Raw genomic sequence first — 24094 nt, forward strand, 5'->3', positions numbered from 1 at the left:
AGTCTGATGATTTCAATTAGACTAAACACTGGAAATAAAATTATTTTCTATAAAGAACTGTAAAATCTTTTAAATCACAGTTTGAATATTTTAAATGTCTTTAAAAAAGAAATCAGATTCAGATTATTACATTTATTTTGGTCAATCTACAACATTACAAAAAATGAAATAAACCAAGAATTTGCTAGAAGAGGAATAGTTTAATGACATACTGCCATTAAACTTCTGAGATCAAAAATCAGATTAAAGTCGAAATTCTAAAATTAAAGTCAGAATTATTTTCCCCTGCAGCCCTAATCCTCATATATTATGTACATATATGAGGATTATTTTACACAATAGTCCAATAGTTTTTGCAAATTTATTTCTAAAACATTCAATGTGAAGCTTTAAATTATTATTTTTAATTCAGAAACATACCTAAAAATTTGGTTTCATAAACTCTTCCGATTCAAACTTTGTTTACATGTCATTTTACATGATCATAGATCCGAAATGTTCAGACTTTTGCGTGATTATAAGTTTGAGGCGTCCCTGTGTTTCAGGTGTTTTGGTGGAAACCTGCCACAGTTGGTTCGGTACCACAACACCGAACCAACTGTTAAGGATGATGGGGAGAGAGCAGCAATCTATTGGCTGCAGGCTTAGTAAATTTCAGTCTGTGTAGTCCAATAGAAAGCCAGAGAAAGAGAGAGAGAGAGAGAGAGAGAGAGAGAGAGAGACCTGGTTTCTCCATCACTAATCTTGTACGCGCAATTCACTCTCGCTATGAGAGCAATTAGATTTAGCAGCGTTCCCAGCGCCTCTGCAATGACTCATTGAAACATCTTCAGTGCTGATAAAGCCGCATCTCCGTTCTCCTCACCTCACACACACGCACACACACACACACACGGCGGAAACATAACCCAGGACGTGCTGCTGCGCTCCCTCCGGCACACATGGTGCGCGCTGTGTTACTTTGGGTTTGCAGAGCAGGAGCTTGGATGTGGACTTAAAAACATTTTTTATTTTTGTATTTGCGCTTGTGGGCTGGAGAACCGCGAGACGTCAGGACTCGTATGTTAGGGATCCGGACTGAGGTGAGTGACAACAGCAGTCCGTGTGTGAGGAAGCTGCAGCTGCATGAGCTTCACTTTGATTCGAGTTGGTTTGGAGAAAAATGTCTGCGGTGAGGACGGTGTGAGTGATGCAAGAAGGAGCAGCTGGGATGAAAATCACCACGAATCCCTCATCGCGCAAATGACTAAGTGCGCTTTTCACGTTTCAGGCGTCATTCATGTGCAACCAGACTGCGCTAAAGCAAAGTCAGAGCCAAAGCAAAGAGTGAGGAACAGAGACTATAAGCAGCAGCAACCTGCTTTTAAACACATTCAACACATTGTGTGTTTGTCAACAACTCTTTTTTTCTTAGCTATCCAAGTGTGTGTGCGTGCGCGTGTGTGCGTGAGAGCTGCAACGCAGACTGACGTCCTCCATCAGCACAGCTCTGTGCAGCCCGGCCGCCACAAGATGGTGGTGTGGAGATCTGGATGTGGCTTCTGGAGAAACAGAAAACATGCATGAATTCACAGATAAGAGGAGATCAAACGGACTGCTTTCTGTCTCAAAAATCAAAAGATAGAACTCAAACTATCTTTGAGTTCCATCTCAGAACTCAAAGAGAGAGAGGGGTTTCACCTCTCTGGTCAAACCAGCTTCCATTGGTTTTACCAGAGAGGCACCTGTTCAACCAGCTAAACCTTTATTCTGCACAAATAAGACAAACACTCTAAAACACACATTTAACCTGGTCAGTGTTTGATATATGCCAGAAGAATTAGAAAGGAAGTCCATGTATGCTGAGATTGCTGCTGTTCAGCAGAGGTCAGATGATGGTGTCATGGTTTTGTTGGCCACTGCGGGTTCATTCACAACATCCAAGTCAAATAATGACACATGTGGGGATTTATTTTGAGACAATCTGCAACCTTATGTGATATGAATACATCTAAACATCATGAGTGTGTTTTACGTGACCCTCAACCCAATATGAGGAAGTGGTGAACAAAGTGTAATTAGCACTAAAATGAGTCTTTTACCAGCATGAGCTTGAAGGTCACTCAGAGAGGAAGACTTGATTCTCTCCTTAAGCTTCATAAAAAGACAGTTTACAGTTTGCAGGTGGCGTCAGGAACAAAACCTTCATTTTGGAAGACATTGCCCTGTTGGTCTTGGATTTAAGCTGTTCAGATGAGCTTTGGATCCTTGGTGGGGCGGCTGAACTTAACCTTAATTCTCCACCCTGAAACGAGTCGATGAGGTTTGAGAACCAGATCAGGATCAGCCTCCCCTTTGGGTGTTTTCCAGGCATGCCAAGGCTGACTCAACCCTGCAGAAGCTTGTCAACTTTACAGTTTTCCAGAAGTATCTGACACGCTCCATAAGGAAGACAAAGGCCATGTAAAGAAGTTAGTTGTTTTACTGAGTGAAAGGAGAAGAGTAGAAAAGGTGAACGCTACAGCCTTTAGGCGATTGAAGGAGATCCAGAAGGCTGGTGGTCCTGTGAATTTTCACAAGTCCAAAGTCTCTGCAACCATCTAACAGGATATTTCGAAGCACTTCATGTTTCTGTCTGCTGAAAAGCCTTATGGAGATGCAAAATTCAGTTTCCACCTTTTTTTAGTACTGGTTCACACTGTTAAAAGTACAGAGAGTCTGTGGAGTATCTTAAGAGTCACATTAAAGACACCAAAAGCAACAATTCCAGTTTAATTGCCAACAGTTCATTTCCTAGTTTCTAAAATAAACCTGTCAAGTCCAAGTGATAAAAAGTTGACCCTGGGAAAAAGTCCAAGAGTTTTGTCAGTGACTTTGAGGAAGTCTTCCTTCCTGAGTAATGCTTGTGGTGGCAGTGAAAAGAAACAACTGTCTGAACAGAGAAACCTCCAGCAGAACCAGACTGACCAGCTTGAAAAAGAAGCGTTCTTCTTGCATAAAACTTGGCCAATCAGGTTCTACGTAGGAATATGACAAAGTTTGATGTTCACAACCAAATTTATCCTTGTTTTTCATTTTTCTTCCCTTTTGACTCATTAAATGGAGTCTGAAGGGTTTACATGCCTATACTTTTAATGTCAGGTGAAAAATAAACTATAATGATAAAGTAGAACTATCAGGGTGCATGTGTGTGCACAGAATTTGTTGAAGGACCTTGGTAGTTAATTTGAACAGTCAGTTTTCTTCACACACCGTGATTTTCTTAGATTTGTTCACACTATTTGTCAAAGTTCTCCAAACTCTTTCTGATTGTGAGAATATGGCTTGTAAAATGTAGCTCTGGACTTTGGCCAGAGCTACATTTTCCTCCCATGAAGTCAATTTTCTCTTGATTTGAATGCATGCCTGGACTTACTATGACGATGAGAAACAAAATACATTTTTAGCTTTAGCTCTCTTGCTGAGGCAAAACTGATATTAAATTATATTGAACTGCTTACAATTTGAAGGCATTTCAAGGTCCTTTACATAATTAAAGAAAAAAAAAAACCAGTATGCGACATTAATAAATAGATGAAAAGTAAAGATAAAAACATTAAAAACATAGAAGACATCAAAACCCGCACTCTAACCCTAATTTAGCCATAAGCAACTCTAAACAGGTGGGTTTTAAGTTGAGATTTAAASRCACWCAGTGTTTCAGCTGTTTTACAGTTTTCTGGAAGTTTGTTCCAAATCTGTGGTGCATAGAAACTGAATGCTGCTTCTCCTCATTTGGTTCTGGTTCTGGGGATGCAGAGCAGAACCAGAACCAGAAGATCTGAGGGGTCTAGACGGTTGGTACAGCAATAACAGATCTTTAATGTATTGTGGTGCCAAACCGTTCAGTGATTTATAAACTAACATCAGTATTTTAAAGTCTATTCTCTGAGCTACAGGGAGCCAGTGTAGGGACTTTAAAACTGGTGTGATGTCTCTATCTTCCTGGTTTTAGTGAGAACAGCAGCAGCAGCTTCTGGATCAGCTGCAGCTGTTTGATTGATTTATTAGTCAGACCTGTGAAGACGCTGTTGCAGTAATCAATGCGGCTAAAGATAAACGCATGGATGAGTTTCTCTAGATCGCGCTGAGACATCAGTCCTCTAACCCTGGAGATGTTCTTCAGGTGATAGAAGGCCGACTTTGTGACTGTCTTGATGTGGCTCTGAAGGTTCAGGTCAGAGGTCATCACTACTCCCAGGTTTCGGGCTGATCGCTGGTTTTCAGTTGTCATAACTGAAGCTGTGCATCGATTCTGGTTTGCTCTTCTTTAGGTCCAACAATAATAATTTCAGTTTTGTTTCTGTTCAGCTGGAGAAAGTTTTGGCACATCCACACATTGATCTGTTTTAAGCATCTATTCTAGATGGGTTCAGAGTCACCTGGTGACATCGTGATGTAGAGCTGTGTATCATCTCTGTAGTTATGGTAGCTAATCCTATTTCCTGTTATAACCTGAGCCAGTGGGAGCATATAAATATTGAAGAGAAGGGGTCCTAGGATTGAACCTTGGGGTACCCCACATGTGACCTTTGACCTCTCTGATGAGAAGTTTCCGATTGAAACAAAGAAATCTCTGTTCTTTATGTAAGATTCAAACCAGTGGAGCACTGGACCGGAGAGTCCGACCCAACTCTCCAGTCGATTCAGTGAAATGTCGTGGTCAACAGTGTTGAAAGCTGCACTGAGGTCCAACAGAACCAGCACTGTGGTTCTCCCACAGTCTGTATTTATATGGATGTCATTGAACACTTTGACTAGGCCTGTGCTGTGGTGAGCACGAAAACCAGACTGGAAGGAGTCAAAGYRRTTYRTTATTGTTAGGAAGTTATTTAATTGTTTATATTTTAAACCTGTTGTTACAGATCTTGGTTTTAAGGTGGACAGTGATTTTAAACTGGACAGCCAAATCAGAGCCATGGTTAAGTCCAGCTTTTATCATTTAAGGCTAATGGCGTCAGTGAAATCTTTTCTTTCCAGGCAGCATTTTAAAACAGTGATCCAGGCTTTTATTTCCACTCGGTTGGATTACTGTAACGCACTTTACCTGGGAGTCAGTCAGTCGCTGCAGCTGCTTCAGATGCTGCTGCACCACTTTTGACAGGAACTCGAAAGAGGGAGCATGTGACCCCTGACCCCTGACCTGGCCTCACTTCACTGGCTGCCTGTATATTTTAGGATTCATTTTAAAATTCTTATGTTTGTTTTTAAATCACTACATAATCTTGCCCCGGCTGACCTCTCTGAGCTTCTTCACCCCTACATATCCTATCGGTCACTCAGGTCAGCTGCTCTTGGAGGTACCAAGATCCAGGAGGAAGCTCAGAGGGGTCAGGGCTTCTCTGTCATGGGCCCTAAATTATGGAATGACTTGCCGTTGCAGGTCAGAGAGGCCACTTCACTGTCCACTTTTAAAGTTAATCTTAAAACCCATCTATTTTACTTGGCTTTCAACTCCAGCGTGATCTAGTTTTAAATTGCGTTTGTTTGTTTTAAATTGTAAGAGATTTTATTTTTTATTGTTATGTTGTGTTTTAATGTACAGCCCTTTGTATCAGCTGTGGTTGTTTTAAAGTGCTTTATAAATAAAGTTGGCATGGTTTATGAACTGCTTTTTCAATAATTTTGCTGATGAATGGGAGGTTGGAGGTCGGCCTGTAATTCTGCAGTAGTGATTTGTCTAGATTGTTCTTTTTTATCAGTTGTTTGATAACAGCTGTTTTCAAAGCCTACATAAAATCTCATATTTCATACAGCAAAAGCAAACTCTGAGGGACCTACAGGGCTGATAAAAGTCTCACCACAGCGTTTAGATCAGTTCCTGTAGGTCTGGACTGGCCTGGCAAGTCATTTTTTGCTGAGTGTGTTGTGGATGTGCTGCTGTGTTTTCAGGTCCAGTTTGAGCAAGATCTTCTTCCCTTCTTGTAAATGATCACATAATAATTACATTATTCTTGAAACTTTGCTATTGAAAAGGAGTGAACCTTTGTTTCGCAGGACTTTACTTTGGTATTTCATAGAAGCTAATGGTTGACAAATGACCATTAAAGTTGTAGATCCTTCATTCAGATGCAGCTTTGGAAATTGAAGCTGTATAAGGATTTGGTCATAAACTCACTGAGTTATGTCCAGTTTAAGAACCCTTCTTAAAGTCACAGATATGAAGACTTATTTTTTTCTGAAACAGTTGGTTAGGAAATCCTGACTGCTACATATTCCCGTTTGTTGCCATAGTTTTTGTCAAATATAGACAAATTTTGTCGTATTTGACTCTTTTTTGTTTAATCTCCTCCAGGTAGCAAAAGAAACTTTGCTGCAAGGCTTCGTTAGTTTTTTTAACAGTGTGATTCTCCTATACATATGTCTTCTTATCTATCAAACAATATAATTAACAAATCTAGAAAGACTATTTACTAATTATTTAATATTTATTCCTAACTAAGTTCATGGGATTCACACTTTGGATCCAACGGCTGGATTGCTAAAAATAACATAACATCTTCTTTGTAGGTCAGAGACGCCCCAGGCTTTGACAGGACATCTCACTATGCATTCTGGATCAAAATATCTATTTTATTATGACATAACTGTTTTCTGCTTTGTCTCCTACTGGACAAACACAATACAGCAAAAATGGCTTGTTCAGGCATCTTCATAGCCTAATTATGGACGCATGGACAGTTTGTAAAAGATACAAATATTTGGTTTTGTGGTATTGTGGCATGTTTAGAATGTTTTGTGTAAAATACCAAAGAAGCTTTTTTCAACAGAGGCATCAACATAACTTTCTAAAGTATGAAATCTTTCAATTTTATTAAGGTGTACCTTCATTTAGCAATAATCTATATTAGTATTCATTAATATCCATAACTAACAAACACCTTAGCTTTGTGGGCTTTGTCCTGAGCCTAAATGTTTGACTATAATTGTCATTGTTACATTTGGAGGAAAAAGAGGGAAGCTTGCAAGCCTGTAAGGTACGGTAGTGGCAGCATCATAATGTGTGTATTTGCTGCAGGAGGATCTGGTGCACTTCACAGAATAGATGATATAATAAGACATAGGACCATACTTCTACACCTGAAAGAGAAAAAACAAAGAGTCAGTAGAATGGCTTAGTCAAAACCCAGATATAAATTCAACTCAATATCCAAGTGAAATATATTTTGTTCTGTGAAAGAAGGTTAATTGAACATGGATTTGTTTGCAAGAAACCGTTGCTAGTAATTTAGTGATTTCGACTGCCAGTTTTCAAACACAGCGAATCAGGACGTTCTTTTCTCCCTCCTGCTTGCATTAGGGTTCCCTAATGTGACATCCTGTAGATTTTAATGTCAAAGCAGAAAACAAACAGTGCAGAAATATGCTAAAGCTTTCAAATGCATTCTACATACTCGGTGGTTAATCATCAGCTGCTGCGGCTCAAACAGTCTGTGACATCCTATAGTTAGGAGGACAACGCGTCTCCGACAGAATCATTTTATAATGATTGAAATGCAAATGACATAGAGCACCTTCATTGATATTCATAAGACTTATCTTGTATAATTATTAAGAGTGAGTACATTGTTCTCTGTCTGCAAAGGAGAGCCGCAGTGCAAGATCTGCATGCAGGCCGAGCCGTGTGAAGGACAGTTTGTCATAAAACACTGAGTTATTACAAATGCAGCTGCCTGTGTCAATTTATTATAGAAACATTTACAAGCACATAACCTGAGGTAACAATAAGAAACTGTTTGGCTTCATTTTGTTGCATTCGCTGCTTCTACTGGTTGGAGATTGTTATGAAGCCATGTGCAGCACTCCCAGTACTCTGTGGAATCATTTTCATTTACTGTGGGCAATAACCAATGATCAATAGTTTGTGAGCTACTAGTAACCTACTGTACCTGCTGAATCTCCATTTGTCTTTTTATTTATATCTCTATGTATAAATATGTGAAGGTAAAGAGGGTCTATGATCTTTTAATACAGATGCTTTCTCATATTGTGCCCCCGAAACTCACTTTGCTTTTTTACAATACAATATTAATGCTCTCAGTAGAGATGTGCCGATCAGATTTTTTCCTTCCGATTCTGATCGCCCATGAGGGTCGATCACCGATACCGATCACATAATTATTATTTTTTTAATCATAAGCACTGGTTACATTATGTGGAAAAAGGAACCATGAATTCACCTTAATTTAGACAAAAACTTGTTTTTAATAACTTTTTCCAATAAGAAAACTAAACTAAACAGGCATTGTGCAAATTGTACTGCTATCAGTAATACTATCTTTAACAGACTGAAAACATATGAAGGCTCTGAAGAGGCTAAATAATGCAAAGAGCCAAATTAAAACCTCTCAACATTGCCAAAAATATTCAAGTATAAAACTTAACATTCAAAGGCAAATACAGGATCCATTACAATAAACAATCCTGAGTTACTGAATGAAAACTTCCTAATAGCATGGCGGCTAGCTGATTACTGCTAGTTCTGAGTGGCTGTTTCTGACTGAGCGGAGTAATTATGCAGAACAGGGAGGAAATCGATTATTTTTTCAGATTATTTGTCTCATGTTTTAATCCGTATGTAAAATGTATTTTTTTAAGTTAGATGCTGCAGCTTTAAACAGAGGTTTGGTGTGAGAGTCACTACCAGGTGGAGCAGAAGCGGCGCTCCGTCTGTGAAATATTACTACCTGTAGCGTAGCAGCGGTTCAACAGCGAGAGCAGAACCAGCGTCTTACATCGCAGCTCGAAGATTTAAATAATTTTGCGGGTTATTTGTTTAGCTTTCTGACCGTCATGCTAAGTGAGTGTTTGTAGCTGTGCGCTGCTTTACCTGCTATCTGATCCTCCGTATGTCTTTTTAACTGCAGTGAGCCTCGATGTAGCCAAACTCCGTCAAGTATGGCATTGTTTTTATGCCATATTAGATTCGTCGTGTTGATGCATTTTGACATGCTTCACCCCACGTGCTTCAATTTTCGCCGCAACACGCAACCCAGCTAGCAAGAAAATGTTCGCACCACGTCCGTGAACGTAGTCTGAAAGTCGAACGTCGAATGTTCGGACCTGACGTTCAGCAAACGTCTGAACATTCACTCTGAACATTCCTTCCCAATTAATTTTCTTTTTTTGCTGTCATTTCACTTGATTTAGTTTTCACATGTTTAAAACTTTTATGGCTGTTATTATTTTTTATCAAATTTTTATTTTTCACTTATACAAAGTGCATACTTAAGAATGCTGTTTGAACGTTCTTGAACGTCTTCCGAATGTTTTTATAAATGCTGCTTAAAAAAACTTCCAAAGAAAACGGAGGCATTACAAAGAGCTTTATTTCTCCCTCCAAAATACATTTTAAAGATTTTTTTTGTTACTCTTGCTGTTATTCTAATGCAAACGTCTCTTCTATGTCTTAATAAAAATAAATTAATTAATAAATAAACAAATGTTTGGACTTGACGTTTGCCAAATTTTAATATATTTAAAACCTTTTTTTTTGACAAAATCTCTCTTTTTTGTCGTTTTAACGAGTCTGAATTTTGTCTGAAAGTTATCTGTTTGTCCGTGTGTGTCGTTTAAAAATTTGGTTACTAGCTTCAATACCTCATTTAGCCAGTAGGGGGCTCCACGCCCGGCCAGACATTATCCTCTCAATTCAAACAATGGTTATAAGTCCGATTTTTCTCATTTCTTTTCCTGCATAATCTACGTTGCATTTATTCAAACGTAATGTTAACGTATCTCAAAGGAGAGTAATACTTAAAGAAGTACTTCCATTTGGAAAATATGAATGTTCTGCAGAGTGACGTCACTTCCCAACTCGGATTTCTGCAATTAAAAAGCAACGCAAGTGATGGGATCTACCTTGTTCGGTAAGTTATTAGTGTCCATACTCATTTCTTTCATATTCTAACCTGGCACGTGGTTAAAGCGTAAAAAGCCACATAACTTGTTTCCGATGCTTGTTGTGTGCGTTTGTATCTCGCTAAGCTTCGTCCTCCTTCGTTTCGAGCACGTGGCGCCATTATCTCTTAACTTCTTAACCTCTATTATAAAGTTTGACTCGACCAGAAATATTTATCTACTTTTAGTGTCCTGCTCTTTTTTCCCTAATGTTACTTGTCCTGAGCCACCGAGTCAACATAACTGGTAAGCAGGTAATCTGGAGAGTTTGTGGACGAACCGCTTCGTTCATATACTGAGGGCTGTAGGAAAAAACAACATGGCGTCGGTCCGCATCGACCACTGAGGAGAAGTTTAGCTGCTGGCAACGAGTAAAGCTGAGTGGGAATTAACTTTTTCAGCGCATAAAATGATAACATTTTAAAACTTGAGTTCTACATTGTCCTTTTTAAAAAGCCAGATTAAAGAAAATAAATGCATTAATACTTTGTATTGCCACATGTGCAAAGCTTGCTGACATTTCCAACACAACCATGACAGGCAGCTGTAATGGGAGTTACACCATTTAATTTTACTTTGGGATCAGTTAAATATTTTTGAATTTAATAATTTATTTTTAATCCATAGGTGGAATTTAACTGACAGCAGGATCTAGAGAACCAGTAAGCACTGAAATGGTCTAGTTAATGTAAACTAGTTAATGGATTCTTGTGGATGAACAAAAAATCTAAATGTTCAGTCTGATCCATAATAGCATGTTGTTGTTGAGCCTGTGGTTTATCCTGAGCTACTGTAAACACTGTCTGTCTTTTCCTTCTCTCTGGATCATCAACTACAAAATAATATGCAGCTGGACATATTAATAACACAACATTCGTTGGTATCGCAGCACAAACTACTGGGTGATGTTCAGTTTAATTCAGTGTTAGTTAAATTGCCAGTTAGATCTAATGTTTATCTTATCATTTCAAGGTTCTTCAAAGAGTTGTTGATGCTAATGGCTGTGAGCAGGAAGGACCTCCTGTAGCAGTCTGTGTTACAGCCTCTGACTGAAGACACCTTTTCTGATGAAGAGGACGCTCAGAGTTGGTCATACTCTTTTTTAATGTACATTATTATGTTTATGTTTGTTTGAATACTTCCTTTAATATATCTGATTAAAGTAATGATTGTTTTTTCTCATATGTAATTTCAGGTGACAACTTGAAAGTAAGAAACAAATGTCGCCTGGCTGAAGATGTCAGCCTTCAAAGCAGAAGCCCAAGAGGATCAGGTAAAAAGTTCTTGTAAGGTAGTAATTAGGATTATTAGCTGCAAAAAAAGACAGAGAGAGAGAGAGAGAGAGAGAGAGAGAGAGAGAGAGAGCTGTTCATGGTTTCCTTCAGTTTGATCCCTTTATGTTGTTTCAATGTGTTCAGGAGTTACTACAGTATTACAGACCACTTTGAAATACATGACAATCAAGTATTATTGGACAAAATGTTGATTAATTGGATAAATCACACTGATGTTTATGCAAGTTTTTAATTAAATGTTTTTGTTACAGGTGAACTGAGATCTATTCAGATTCTGAGGATCCAGCAGCTCCAGCCTCCCACCTGTCCTCCACCTTCACCATCTCATCCACCAGCTGCTCTGTGTTCACCTGTAGCTGTTTAGTCCAACCAGTAACTCCACTAACCGACTCCCTTCAACTGGAAATTCCTCTATCCATCCATCCATCCATCCATTTTCTAACACCTTGTCCCTCAGTGGGGTCGGGAGGGTTGCTGGTGCCTCTCCAGCTAACATTCCKGGTGAGAGGCGGGGTCACCCTGGACAGGTCGCCAGTCTGTCACAGGGCAACACAGAGACACACAGGACAAACAACCATCCACAGACACACTCACACCTAGGGACAATTTGGAGAGGCCAGTCATGTTTTTGGACTGTGGGAGGAAGCAGGAGTACCCGGAGAAAACCCACCATGCACAGGGAGAACATGGAGACTCCATGCAGAAAGACCGGGGCCGGGAATCGAACCCAGAACCTTCTTGCTGCAAGGCAACAGCTCTACCAGCTGCACCACTGTGCAGCCCTAGTGGGGAAATTCCTCTATCAGGTAAATTTATCCAACATGTAAAAAACAGTGACTACACTTTGTGTATGTATCATATTTTTAATTGAATTATTTATAGATGTAAGGCATTTTTGGATTTGATTAGTTGATGACATGAATAAGAGAGTTAAATGCAAATAAAGGTTTGTGTGGAGGAGTTTTGTCTGTTTTAGTTTTCCTGTGTTAATCCAGGTGAGCTGCAGCAGAGACTCATCTAAAGCAGGACAGAGGGTCCTGACCTGCAGGGCTGAAGACCCCCAGTCTACATTGAAATAAATTTTACATTACAGCGTTTTTTTTTATCATTCTTTGCAGACTGAAGCATTCTGTGTAACGTCTTCAAAGCCTTAAGGAGGTGAAGGATTTTGCCGGGGAAACCCCGGGACGCTGTGAGTCGTTCTGACCCGACTGACAGTCACTGGTTCTGCTGAAGAACCAGTGAATTGTTGTATATTATCCTATTGCTGGACTTTGTTATGCCCGTTTCTCTGTAGCCAATGAAACGTTTTGTTTCATAAAACCATGAATAATACATGTCTCAGTTTAAAATATATATATATTTTGTCTGTTTTTCAGGGGCTGTACCAAAGAACCAAGCGTCTGATTCAGAACACCAAAAGTTTTAAGGCTCAAGGTTGTCTGGTTTGTTTCTTTGTTTTGTTTTTTTTATTATTATTTTGTGCTTGTGTCAACGCTCATATAATCAGTTCTGGTGTAAATATTTCTTTTAAAATTATATTTTTAAGCACCGGGTTACTTTGCTGACTTTGTTTTGATTTTTTATTATTGTGAATGACATTTCTAAAAACCCATTGTATTAAAATGTATACTGTGCTGTTTTACTTCGTTCTAAGAAGGTTTCATGTCTTTTTGGTACATATGTATAAATGTGATTATCATATTTTGTTGTGGGTAGTCTTTAATGTTATAAAATTAATAAATTCTTTGCCAAGTGTTTTTAAGTGGTTGTCATCGATTTTACAATTTATTACATTAGATTAAAATGTCTTGGAAACAGAAGACAACCGTTCCATGTGAAAACAGTAAGTGTGGGGTTAGCTTTCCTTTTCTACAATTTGTTAAAACATTGGATTAATATCCCATGGTAATGGAAGACAACCGTTTCTCATGAAAACCTTGCATTCCAATAAAATAGCTGCTATGTCAGCATTGCCACGGACCTAGCATAACCATTATATAGCTTTTGATTTTTGAATACTTTCAGCGGACTTTCGCATTTTAATCAACGGACATTCAAATGAAAGTCCGCCGAAAGTCTATTGGTGGTCAATTTTGAGTTCGGTGGACATCCTCCCGAGCAACAACCGGACATCCTTTGGAGTTCCATTTGGACGTCGATCAAACGTAATCACCAGACGTTCGGCGGGCGTTCAAGACAACGTTCAGCGGAAGTGCTCCAAACATTCAATGCTAGCTGGGAAACTTCCCCATTCACTCAGTGAAATATAGTTCCACACGACATCGCTTAGGATTTGATGCTGCGAGTTTGTGCACTGTGAAGGAAAGGAGACCAGCTGCAGACAGGCTGCGAAATGAGATTCAGGTAATCAGCTTGTGTGATTGGCAACAAGAGACCGTGATCGGCGATCACCAATCATACACTTTTTCACGGAAATTGGCCGATTATGATCGGTGGCCGATCGATCAGCACACCTCTAGTTCTCAGTGATGTTAAATCAGACTAAACTTTTCTTGTTTAAGTCAGTTAAGACCAGGGGTCCCCAAACTTTTTCCTGTGAGGGCCACATAACTTTTCCCTTCTCTGGAACAGTGAACAGTCAGATAAAGCTTCTGCATGTTGGTGTTCCCACTAAATACCGAATATGCACTATTTGGGTTGTCTTGGTTGTCTTATTTGATCGATTATTGACCATCAGTAATCTTCACTCAACCCCTTCTGCGCCGCCTAATCGTCATGTGTTTCACATCGTGTTGATTTTTTCACTGTTCAGCATCGGATTCTCTGTTTTTATGCCATAATTAACATCTAGTTTGTCGCTCCGTTTTATGTCCCGCTTCTCCTGTTTCAGAATTTTGCGCAATGTGCGCAGTGGGTTTTTTTTTTTTTTTTTATTCCCTAAGGGTCGGGAAACGTATTGATGGGAAAAAGGCAGACTGACATAAACCTTTTAAAACAACGGAAACAATTTCGGTACTCTGATTGTTAAAATTTAAAAGTGCTGTGGTACCGTTGTTCTATCACACCCGTTTCATACCGGACCACTTACAGCACCAGTGTTGGCGCTATAAAATGAATGCTCTCTATCATGGTATCACCCATGGAGGGATTTCTTTATAAATAGGTTCATTTTTCAGAGAGATACAAAGTGAGGGTATCGTGATTTTGGAAATTACATGTTTATAAAAGCGATTTTCTGTTGTCCTTCCATGGAAGCGGGCAGCAACCACACGGACAATAAAACACTTTTTAATATAAGTTGTTGTTTCACATGATCACAGAATGAAGCTACAGTAGCAGGAGAACGGAGCTGCACCAAGAAGCTAAGAGAAGCTAACAAACACTAAATAGAAGAAGAGCTGCTATCTATACCGTTGCAGCCAAGCGTGATTTAATGTTACACAATACAGTTTTACCAAGTTGCTCAAAGTCTAAACTGGTATTGTTGTGCATTTAAGGTGTAAAGTTTACCTTCGACCAAACGCCCCCCAAAGGAATCCCAGCGCCCCCCTTTTGTAAAAATGTCCGCCAGCGCCCCCTGCCGTCCTCTGAACGCCCCCTGGGGGGCGGTACCGCCCACGTTGAGAACTGCTAGTCTAAACCAAACTTAAGACTCACAAGCTCTACTCATCTCCTCTCGACCACTGCCCAAATGCTCTCTGACTCTGGTCGCTATGGTAACGTTTATATATCCCTTCAAAATAACAGAAGCGCCACAAAAACGAACATTTTGCTTTCGTGAAAATTTTAACTCACGATAACGACTAATGGGAGCCCTGAGCTTGTTTCTCTGCAACGAGACGGTTCCATCTGGGAGTGATGGGAGACAATAACACCCGAAGTGTTGCTGATATCCACAGCCTGCTTGGTCTCTACGTGGCAAAGCAGCCTGAAGCTTCTTTGCCTCATTAGCAGCCGGTCGCCGCATGTTACGCAGAGCGGCTTGTAATGTGGGACTCACCTACCGGTCCGGGATAAATCCATTCTCCTGTCTCTTCTCTGGGCTTTTTCCCCTTTGCAAAGAAACTTTCCAAAGACATCTGACTGTTTCTTACTCATTTTGCTGCTTGTGGGCTCAATGTTGGCACTCAAGTAACCAGACTTCAAATGATTCACTTCCTGCTAAAGAGCCCCCTGGTGGTTGAAGAAAAATCCACATATAAACGGCTTATAGTCCGGAAAATACGGTAAATGAAAAAATATCTGAATGCTTTCTGGTATTGTTCAGGGGGCTGGACCAAATGTGAAGGCGGGCTGGATCCGGCCTGCGGGCCGTAGTTTGGGGACCCCTGGTTAAGACTTTTAAGTCACCTACTCAGGAGTCACTATCCACAGTTAATGGTCATTCAGAGAGGAAGAAGCCACTGCAGCAAAAGCATCGCAAGGCTGATTGATGTTACACCTGGAGGAAAAAGCTTGTTTCTGTTCATAGGCAGGTAGTTTCAGGCTATGGGAATAATTTGCTGCAGGAAGTTCACAAAAGAACTATTTGGAATCATGAGGGAAGATTATTATGTGGGAATACTGAAGCAGCATCTCAGAAAGTTAAAGCCAGGGACAAGCAGAGGCTAAGGCTAAAGCTGTTTGCTAATTGATTCAGAAGAAACACGATGACTCTGCTAAGGAAGGTATTTGGGCTCTGACATCTGAAAATACACATTGGGTTAGGATCATTTTTGACAACTCTTTAGCTTGAACAGTGCTGACAGCATAAGTCAGTCTTTGATCTGGTGCAGTGTGGGTTTCACAGAGTAGTTTTATAGCAGAGGGTGATTGTAAATGATGAACAGCTTGGGGCTGGCCACAGTACATCAAATACTACCCCTATAAGAGGAGAGGTGGAGAGGGGAGGGAGGTCTGGCTGGCTGGGCCGCCTGGAACTGAAGGCTGGAACGCAGTAGTAAAGAGACATTTCTTCACATTTCAGGTAGCTTCAAACCAGAAAACCACTTCAATGAGCTGTTAAGCGATTTTCTTATCACAAAACCCTTAAATCTGGTTCTCGTCTCTTAAACTATTGTCCTCAGAGCATGAGGATTCACCTACTGGAATTTCATTGGTTTTATTTACTTAGTTCAATCTAATTGGGCTGAATTTACAATCATTGCCACCTGTTGCTGATTCTGATCCATCTTAGTTGTCCTTTTCTCTTAGACAAATTTTAGCTACTGGAATGACATTCTCACGTTGATGTAGAAAACATTTACACCCAGAACTTTCTAGTTCAACCGTTCCGCTCAGCCATATTTTCAATATTCCTCTAATTTTCCCATCATAACATGGGACTCTAAGCTTTGCCCTGGAGATCTACTATCCTGCAGGTTTTGGATGCAACCCTGTTCACACTTGCATCAAATTAATGGGTCGCTATGAGACTTTTGCCAAACTTGATGGGATGCTGAAGAGGTAATTCAATCATTTTTTTCAGCTGTGTTGGAGCAGGAACTCATCTAAAACCTGCAAGGCATTCCTGCTGTAGAGTCTGAGATGAAGCTCTGAGTTTATTTTATCAGAGCATCTGACCTTTGCCAAGACATTCACTCTTTGTAAAATTAACCTAGAAACCTAATGTTGGCAATAGTCTTTCTCATTGTAAATTGGTAACATTAAATTGTTTTGGAACTAATTACTCTTTCATTTCTAGATTAATGGACAGTAGCAATTACTTATCTGAAGTCTTTGCTGTTGACTTTCCTTATGGACATTGTGTTAACACACCTTTATGCTTGAGAAAAATACAAACTTTATATTTGGTAATAATGAACTGCATCAGATTAGCAGCACTTTGCTGTTGCATTCCTTACCCCCTAAAATTTAGATGTTACAAGGACATATTTAGTTGGGTTTTTCCTTGTTGTAATCTTAAAAATGTGTTTCTTATCACTGAGTTATAGAAGCAAACATCTTTGTTTTAGATGTTAGGTCAAGCACATTTGGTTTTCTGTTGCTTGGCTCTTCTTCCAAGGCCAAAATGAAAGTACAAAAACACTTGAGGTGTGGACATACATGCTTCATATTCTTAACAAGCTACACTGTTCAGCATAAAGGAATACACCCTACTATGGTCAGAAAACCCTCTTTTAAACTCAACATGTCTCCTATTGTACTATACAACAAAACACTTTGAATGTGGGCCAGTGATTGTCAACAAAAAGTAATTTCTTTTACAAATTAATTCAAGCCCATGTTAGTAAAATCCATCACAGTTCAAGTCTTAGGAGAAAAGCCAAACTTTGTTCACTTTTGCAACATGAAAAAAACCCGTCGAAAGCTACTATTGCATTTCTGAAGAAAAAGAGAGTGAAGGTGATCGGATGGATAAATGTTTTTCCTGATCTGAACCTAATGGAGCGCTACGGAGAGTTCTAAAGAAACATGCTGAGTGTCGCTCTCTACCAGCATCCAGGCTCTAACAGAGACTGTTCTTCAAAAATAGAAAAAGAAAACCTAAACATTTGGAAATTGTTCTAGTATTCATTGAGATTAAAATGAATGCAATCCAGGGGTAGACTGTTTAAAATGAAATGTAAGAACTGATATTAATTAAATTCTCTTTGAAAAAGTTGCCAGTTTGTGTGTCTGTGGAAAAATTCAGTAGTTTGGTACATCAGAGTCAGTTCAATCAATATTGAGCTGCTGGCGCTCTGCTGTGCCGCTCCATTAGCAACCTGTTTGACCATGACTTGATGAAGTCTTACTGTTTGTTTGAGTTTCGACAACTCAACAGTCTTGATTTACAGCATCAGGATATGATTTTATAATCCACACACAATTCAATCACTGATGACAAAAATGCTATTAATGAAAATAACTTTGACCTCTTGAAGAAAAGTTATTAGCTTTTGACAAAACTTAATCTGAGTTCTTTAAGGTCACAGCAACAAAAAAAGGTTTACATTTTTATGCTTGTCAATACAATTATTTATACAAACAAAATTGATAACCAGTAGCTAATAATTTTCTGTATTAGCTTGATCAGTGTCTCAGCCATTCTGTTGTAGTGTTCTGTGTTAGATTATGTCTACATCATTGTTAACAATCTTTGGGCCAAACTTTAGCTATTAGACAGATGGCCCCACATTTGACTGTGGAATGTTTTGATATACATGAGAGCTCATGGTTGATTGAATGATTTTATGACACCCAGGCTCAGACTAGCTAAAACATGAGACTTTTTCTCCTCTACTGCAATCACAATCAAGGAAATACTCTTGTCCGCATGACTGCATACCATTGGTCTTGCTGTTCGTTTACATTTAGGCTTGTAGGGTTCATATTTCAAACTGACATGAAGTTGAGATCATGTGTTTGTGTGTGGAAATGAAACCTGAACCAGAAATTCAACTGTTCAAGATCATAGTGAAAGCTGAGGCGACTGTACAGGATGCTTGGCCAGCAGCCAAGCAGCAAGAGAACATTAGTAAATAAACTGGGTTCATATTATACACTCTATGGTTTACACTAAGCATAAATCCTCTCTTTAATTTATAATTATCTCGTCTTAGATGTTGGCTATATATGTCAATTCAGGTATAATTACCTTCCAAATCACTGAGTGAGTTCTTATCAGTGTGTCTACAGCCATTTTCTTGTCTCTGAGCATTTTGTCCCAAAATGATACAGACTATCTGCTCTGCTGTCCTGTCTATGTTCTTTTCTTAGTGTAACATCATGGACGGCTGTTCACTTTAAAAATCTAACTTGCTAAATGTGTGTCTGCTTTCGCCCTTCTGGCAGAGGACCACTCATCAAATCATGAAGTCTTTTCATTTATATTTGATATTAGATAGGAGTTCGTCCTGGTCAGTATGAGATTTAATAATTAATTTGGTCTGACTTTCAGTGGCACACGGTGTTACTGGAGTGGGATGGTAATTAATCGGCACTTTTGGACTGGAGTAGGTTGGCATATCACTTTCTCCTTCCTAGCCTTTTAAAATATGCAAAATGCATGTTTAAAATGCCCTAAGACCTTCAGCTGAGCGATAAGGTCAACAGTAGCAGGAAGCAGAATAAATCGTTTGCATATCATCTCATTTTCTGTCCATGATAATGCAGACAAACCCTGGTGAAACAGTTTGCCTGTTGAGAAATATTTCCAAAACTTCACCCTGAAGAGATTTAAAATGAAATGCCATCCATCCATGAGGGCTGGTGACCATCCTCAGTGGTCACTGGGTGAGAGGTGGTGTGATCGGTTATCAAGCCACTGGCTTGATAACAGAACCTGAACCAATTGAACTACTGGTGCAAAAGGTTTCATGTAGCCTTGTTGGTGTTAAGCTAATGTACATGTGCAATGTATAACTGAAAATATGTACTAGCTCATTTATCAAGAGTTTGGAAGAACAAAAATGATTTGTTTTGTTTTTTTTTCCTTCTAGAACATTCGATCACGTTGGACTTTGGGTGGTGGGAGTGTTCCAGTCATTCTCCAGACAGGAGTAAAACAACAACCACTGATCTCCACGCAAGCTCTCAAGATGGGGAGCTCTGAGAAAGCGACAGTGATTAGCTGGTGCTCCTTCACTCAGCTCGCAGTTTGAAGAGCAGTGCCAAGTCAATCGGAAGTGGGCAGGGGGAGTTGTTGAGGATCCAGTAGCACAACCTGCCAGATTCCGGCTCCAGACAGTGAGAGCATGTCAGTACTCATAGGCCCTTCATGGATGTGTTGCTCCAAGGCCAAGATCAGCCTTTTGCTCTGGATGGGGCTGGTGTCCATCTGTGTAGCTGCTACTCAAGCTCAGCAGCATCCTGTAGCCACTACCAATTACGGAAAATTGCGAGGAGTGAAGGTTACGTTACCCAACGAGATTCTGGGACCGGTGGAGCAGTACTTGGGGATCCCCTATGCACTGGCTCCAACAGGGGAGCGGAGGTTCCAGCCACCAGAACCGCCCATGTCTTGGCCAGGAATTAGAAATGCTACTCACTTTGCTCCAGTTTGTCCTCAGTTCTTGGAGGACCGCTTTTTACTCAACGATATGCTCCCTGTGTGGTTCACAGCCAACCTGGATACAGTAGTAAGCTACGTGCAGGAGCAGAGCGAGGACTGCCTCTACCTGAACATCTACGTCCCAACAGAGGATGGTAGGTCATCTCATCCTTTCTTTCCATGCTTGTTTTGCTAATTGTTCTTCAGTTTATGTTCTCAGATTGTTGTCAGTATTTATTTTGATTACTTATTTTTGCCAAACTTGAAAAAAAAAAAACACCTTGTGTTACCACCACATATCATGTTCATGGTGAACAACATTTTATGTGTTTTACTTTTTGTTTGGGATGATAAGTAAATAGTTGGATGTAGCTCTTCTTCTTTATTAGTTCAGCCACAACTAACACTGGCGGCAAATTAGCTCCATGATAGAACGCCATCATGGGTCACAGGTTGTAAGACGTAGATTATTTTCAAAGCCTTGGCCTCGATACCTCCAAATATACTACACTCATTAAAATAGATGAATTATGAATGAATAGATTACTCTGGACAGTGACACTGTTACTGGTAAATAATGTTCATTAAGCATTAGGAAAAGATCAATTTCAAACACTTTTGTGTCAACTGATCTTGGTTTATCTTGTCTTTATTTACCAAAAGATAAAAATCTGATTTGGTCAGAGTCAAAGTGTACATGTTGTTACACATGTTTAAACAACTGCAGTCTCATTATCAGCAGGTCTCTAGAGAAAAAACAAAGGTGAGTTAATTTGGCTTCTGATTAGCCGTTTAGAAGAATCCAATAGATTGTACCAATAAACAAATCAATGAAAGTGCTGTTCAAACATTTTCTCTATCGGCGTCCTATGTTTGATAGCTTGACGTTAAATTTAAGGGCTTGCCAGCACATACGGAGCAGTTTGCAGCTGAGTGTGAAGCAGCCAGTTGGAGGATTCGCATATCCAAGCTTAGACGATGCTGTTCTGCCTCAAATAGAAAAATCTAGTTGTTTTGGGTCATAATTCTTCTCAGTTATGTGCACATTAGTAAATGGTTGATTACTGTTTTGTTCTACGGAGCCACCCCAAAATATTTTGTGTACTTGCTGTGACATCATAGAGATTTAGATTATTGTGTTTCTGGTAGAAAAAAAAGCACTGAACCAGTTTCACCATAACAAGCGTTCTAATTTGATGTAAAGCTTACATAATTTCAGTAACACCCCAAGCGCTTTACAGAAAGAAACACTAAGAAATGGGTCCATTAATTATGTTTATGAAAGTGGAATGACACAGGGAATATGCATTAAGCACAGTTGCTGAAATTAATTTAATACTTTAATACTTAAGTCTTTGTTGGATATGACAGCTGGAGGCATTTCCTTTGTGCAGAAAGTGTTTGGGATCATTCTGACTCGGAACAATTCACAGTGATGGTATTTTGAGATTCATCACTAAAACCTTCCATTTATCCATTTATCTGACCTTTAATGGCCTCACATCATCATCGTATCACCATCAAACTTCACTGTCACTGTGAAGACCTTGCAGTAGTCTTCTAGTTATTTGTTGGATTTTCCTTAACTTTAGTATTCTTTCTTTTTTCTTCATCAGTGGAGTGTTGTGCAGTTAGTGTACATGGACCCTGTGGCTCTCTGTGGGAGGTTATTGGCTCTTGGAAAACTCTTCTGATTAGTCTTTTCACTCGTCTGTCAGAAATCCTGTGAAGTACATCTGGTCACGGCTGGTTTTTGATGAAAGGAGGTTCTGGATTAGATTTTATTGAAACAATCTCCAGGGAGCGTTTCAAGAAAAGCAAACAGATTAAATCTAAATTATGTTCAGTTCAAATAATTCCTTTCATTCCAGCTGATGCTGGTGTCACCCAGGTGAAACTAAACTAACACCAGCCAGCACCATCTGGATGTTTGCTAGGAATAATGCAATAAGGTTTTACATTTCCAATGAATCGCAATAAGAGATTGTTTTCTAAATATTAAGAGATTATTGCAATGTTTTTAGTATTAAACACAGATTTGCTTTGACATTTCACAATATTACACAAGATTTAATCTATTGGCTTAGTTCTGTTCATCTGTTTACATATTTGGATTACTTAGGTTGTGCAGTTTGTCCATATCTGCTTTAGAAATATATATTTACTGAAAAAAACATGTTCTGCTTTATTTCAATGAGATGAGGTTGAACACTATTGTTGTCTAACTGAGCAAACACTTGCATACAGTAACAAAACTCACAATGATAGTTTATGTTTCTTTATTTCATTGGGAATATTAAGAGTGCTTGAACCATATGAGTGATGCATGAGGATTTCTATTTTCTACTCCCTCTTGTTAACACTGGGGTAACATAAACCGGCAGACCCTTTACTAATTCAGGTTTCTTATCTGCCTCCATTATGCTCCATTAAATGGACTCAGTATGAGTATTAAAAAGAAAACATGGCCTGTTGATCCTTGAGCTGCCTGGGTCAGGATGGAGAGGTTGGCAGAGCATTTTTAGGAAACGAACAGAAACTATGGATGGCAAGTGGACACGCAGAAAGGCGTATTAACGTGCGTTTCTGGCCGAGATCGTTGACAGCTCTGTGCTAAATTTATTCTAAGCTCTTCAGTACATGGCAGATTAATAAGTGCAGGAAAAGGATAATCTCACAATCCCACACTGGTGCACAGCAGGGAGCTTTTCTCAAATGACTCTGTATTTCTGAAATAAACACAAAGAAAAAAAAGGAATTAAAGTTGTTTGCTCAAGTAGAGATTTAATATAACAAATCAGTGCCCCCTGTAAGCAGAGTGACTCCGAAGAGTAAACACAACCTCTTTTTTAATTAAAAGACTTAATACATTGAGTTTTAATAAAAATGTTTCTTAACAACTCTTAAAATGTGAAAAAACTACTAAATACAACCACATTCATAAAAGAAGCTAAACATAATACTGAGTCTCATTATTTATTTAGCATTAAACAATCTGTCTGTATGAACTCCCTTTGATAAATGTAAAATAATATATAGCTTGTTTCCTACTCAATACAAGATTTAATCAATTTTCAGGTTTTTTGTTAGTTTTTTAAAATGTATTTTTGCATAACTCTACGGCTCTAAATGTCACTTCAGTCAGAACTTTGACTATTCAACTGCACAACCTTCACTTCACCTTCTTTTTCTTCTCATTCTGAGCTGCCCTGTACTGCACAGTTTTCTATGACCCACTTTCAGCCAAGCGGTGGTTGGTGAGCAGATGGGCTCTGAAAAACCATAGTGACTGGAAAGTTCCCAGGTCCAGCGCTGATATGCAGTTATACTATGATAGGTATGATATGTCAACTCGCTGCAGACGCTTGAGTGAATAATTTTCTCTGGAAAACATTCAAAGTGTTCATAGATTGCCCATGACGGACATTGGAAGTGATTTACAGGACCGTTGAAATGTGTGAAATGCTCAAGTTAAGCTAATTTGTCTGTGGAAGTGCCAGACCTGTTGGGACTCATAGTATTTGTAAAAGTTGGAACTAGCTATCTTACAAAGCCAATCCCATACCTTTTCTCTTCTGACATTTAGCTGATTTGATTAAATTGCCAACTTTGCCTGAATTAATGCCACATTTAAACCAATATTTCTTAAATGACATTTCTCCTAACACCAGAACAAACTTAAAAGCATTCAAAAATCTAGATGTGTACCAGTTTTTTCGTACGATAGTTTACATGATGATGACATTTTTTTTCATGGTTAATGATTAGAAACACATCGTATTGCATCTTACTAAGCTTAATAATTTTAGTATATAAACGCACCTCGGAAAAGGTGTTGACTGGAAATCCGTGTAGACACTGAGGCTGCCAGGCTGCCTGTCTGTCACTGTCTTCTTTCCTCATTTTCAGGTAAATGATAAAATAACAGGCTTGGAATGCAGAA

General features: G+C 39.2%; 1 protein-coding gene across 1 annotated transcript in view; it reads left to right on the top strand.

Moving 5' to 3' along the window:
• The first annotated feature begins 725 nt into the window (after window positions 1-725).
• nlgn4xa (neuroligin 4 X-linked a) overlaps window positions 726-24094 on the top strand; it is a 100418-nt gene continuing 77049 nt past the window's right edge. Inside the window, exons 1-2 of the mRNA XM_008430309.2 lie at window positions 726-1082; window positions 19601-20306. Coding sequence (XP_008428531.1) covers window positions 19856-20306 — 451 coding nt within the window. The 5' untranslated portion in view covers window positions 726-1082; window positions 19601-19855. The remainder of the gene's footprint in view (window positions 1083-19600; window positions 20307-24094) is intronic.

This window comes from Poecilia reticulata, linkage group LG2 (assembly GCF_000633615.1).
Source record: "Poecilia reticulata strain Guanapo linkage group LG2, Guppy_female_1.0+MT, whole genome shotgun sequence".
Classification (NCBI taxonomy): domain Eukaryota; kingdom Metazoa; phylum Chordata; class Actinopteri; order Cyprinodontiformes; family Poeciliidae; genus Poecilia; species Poecilia reticulata.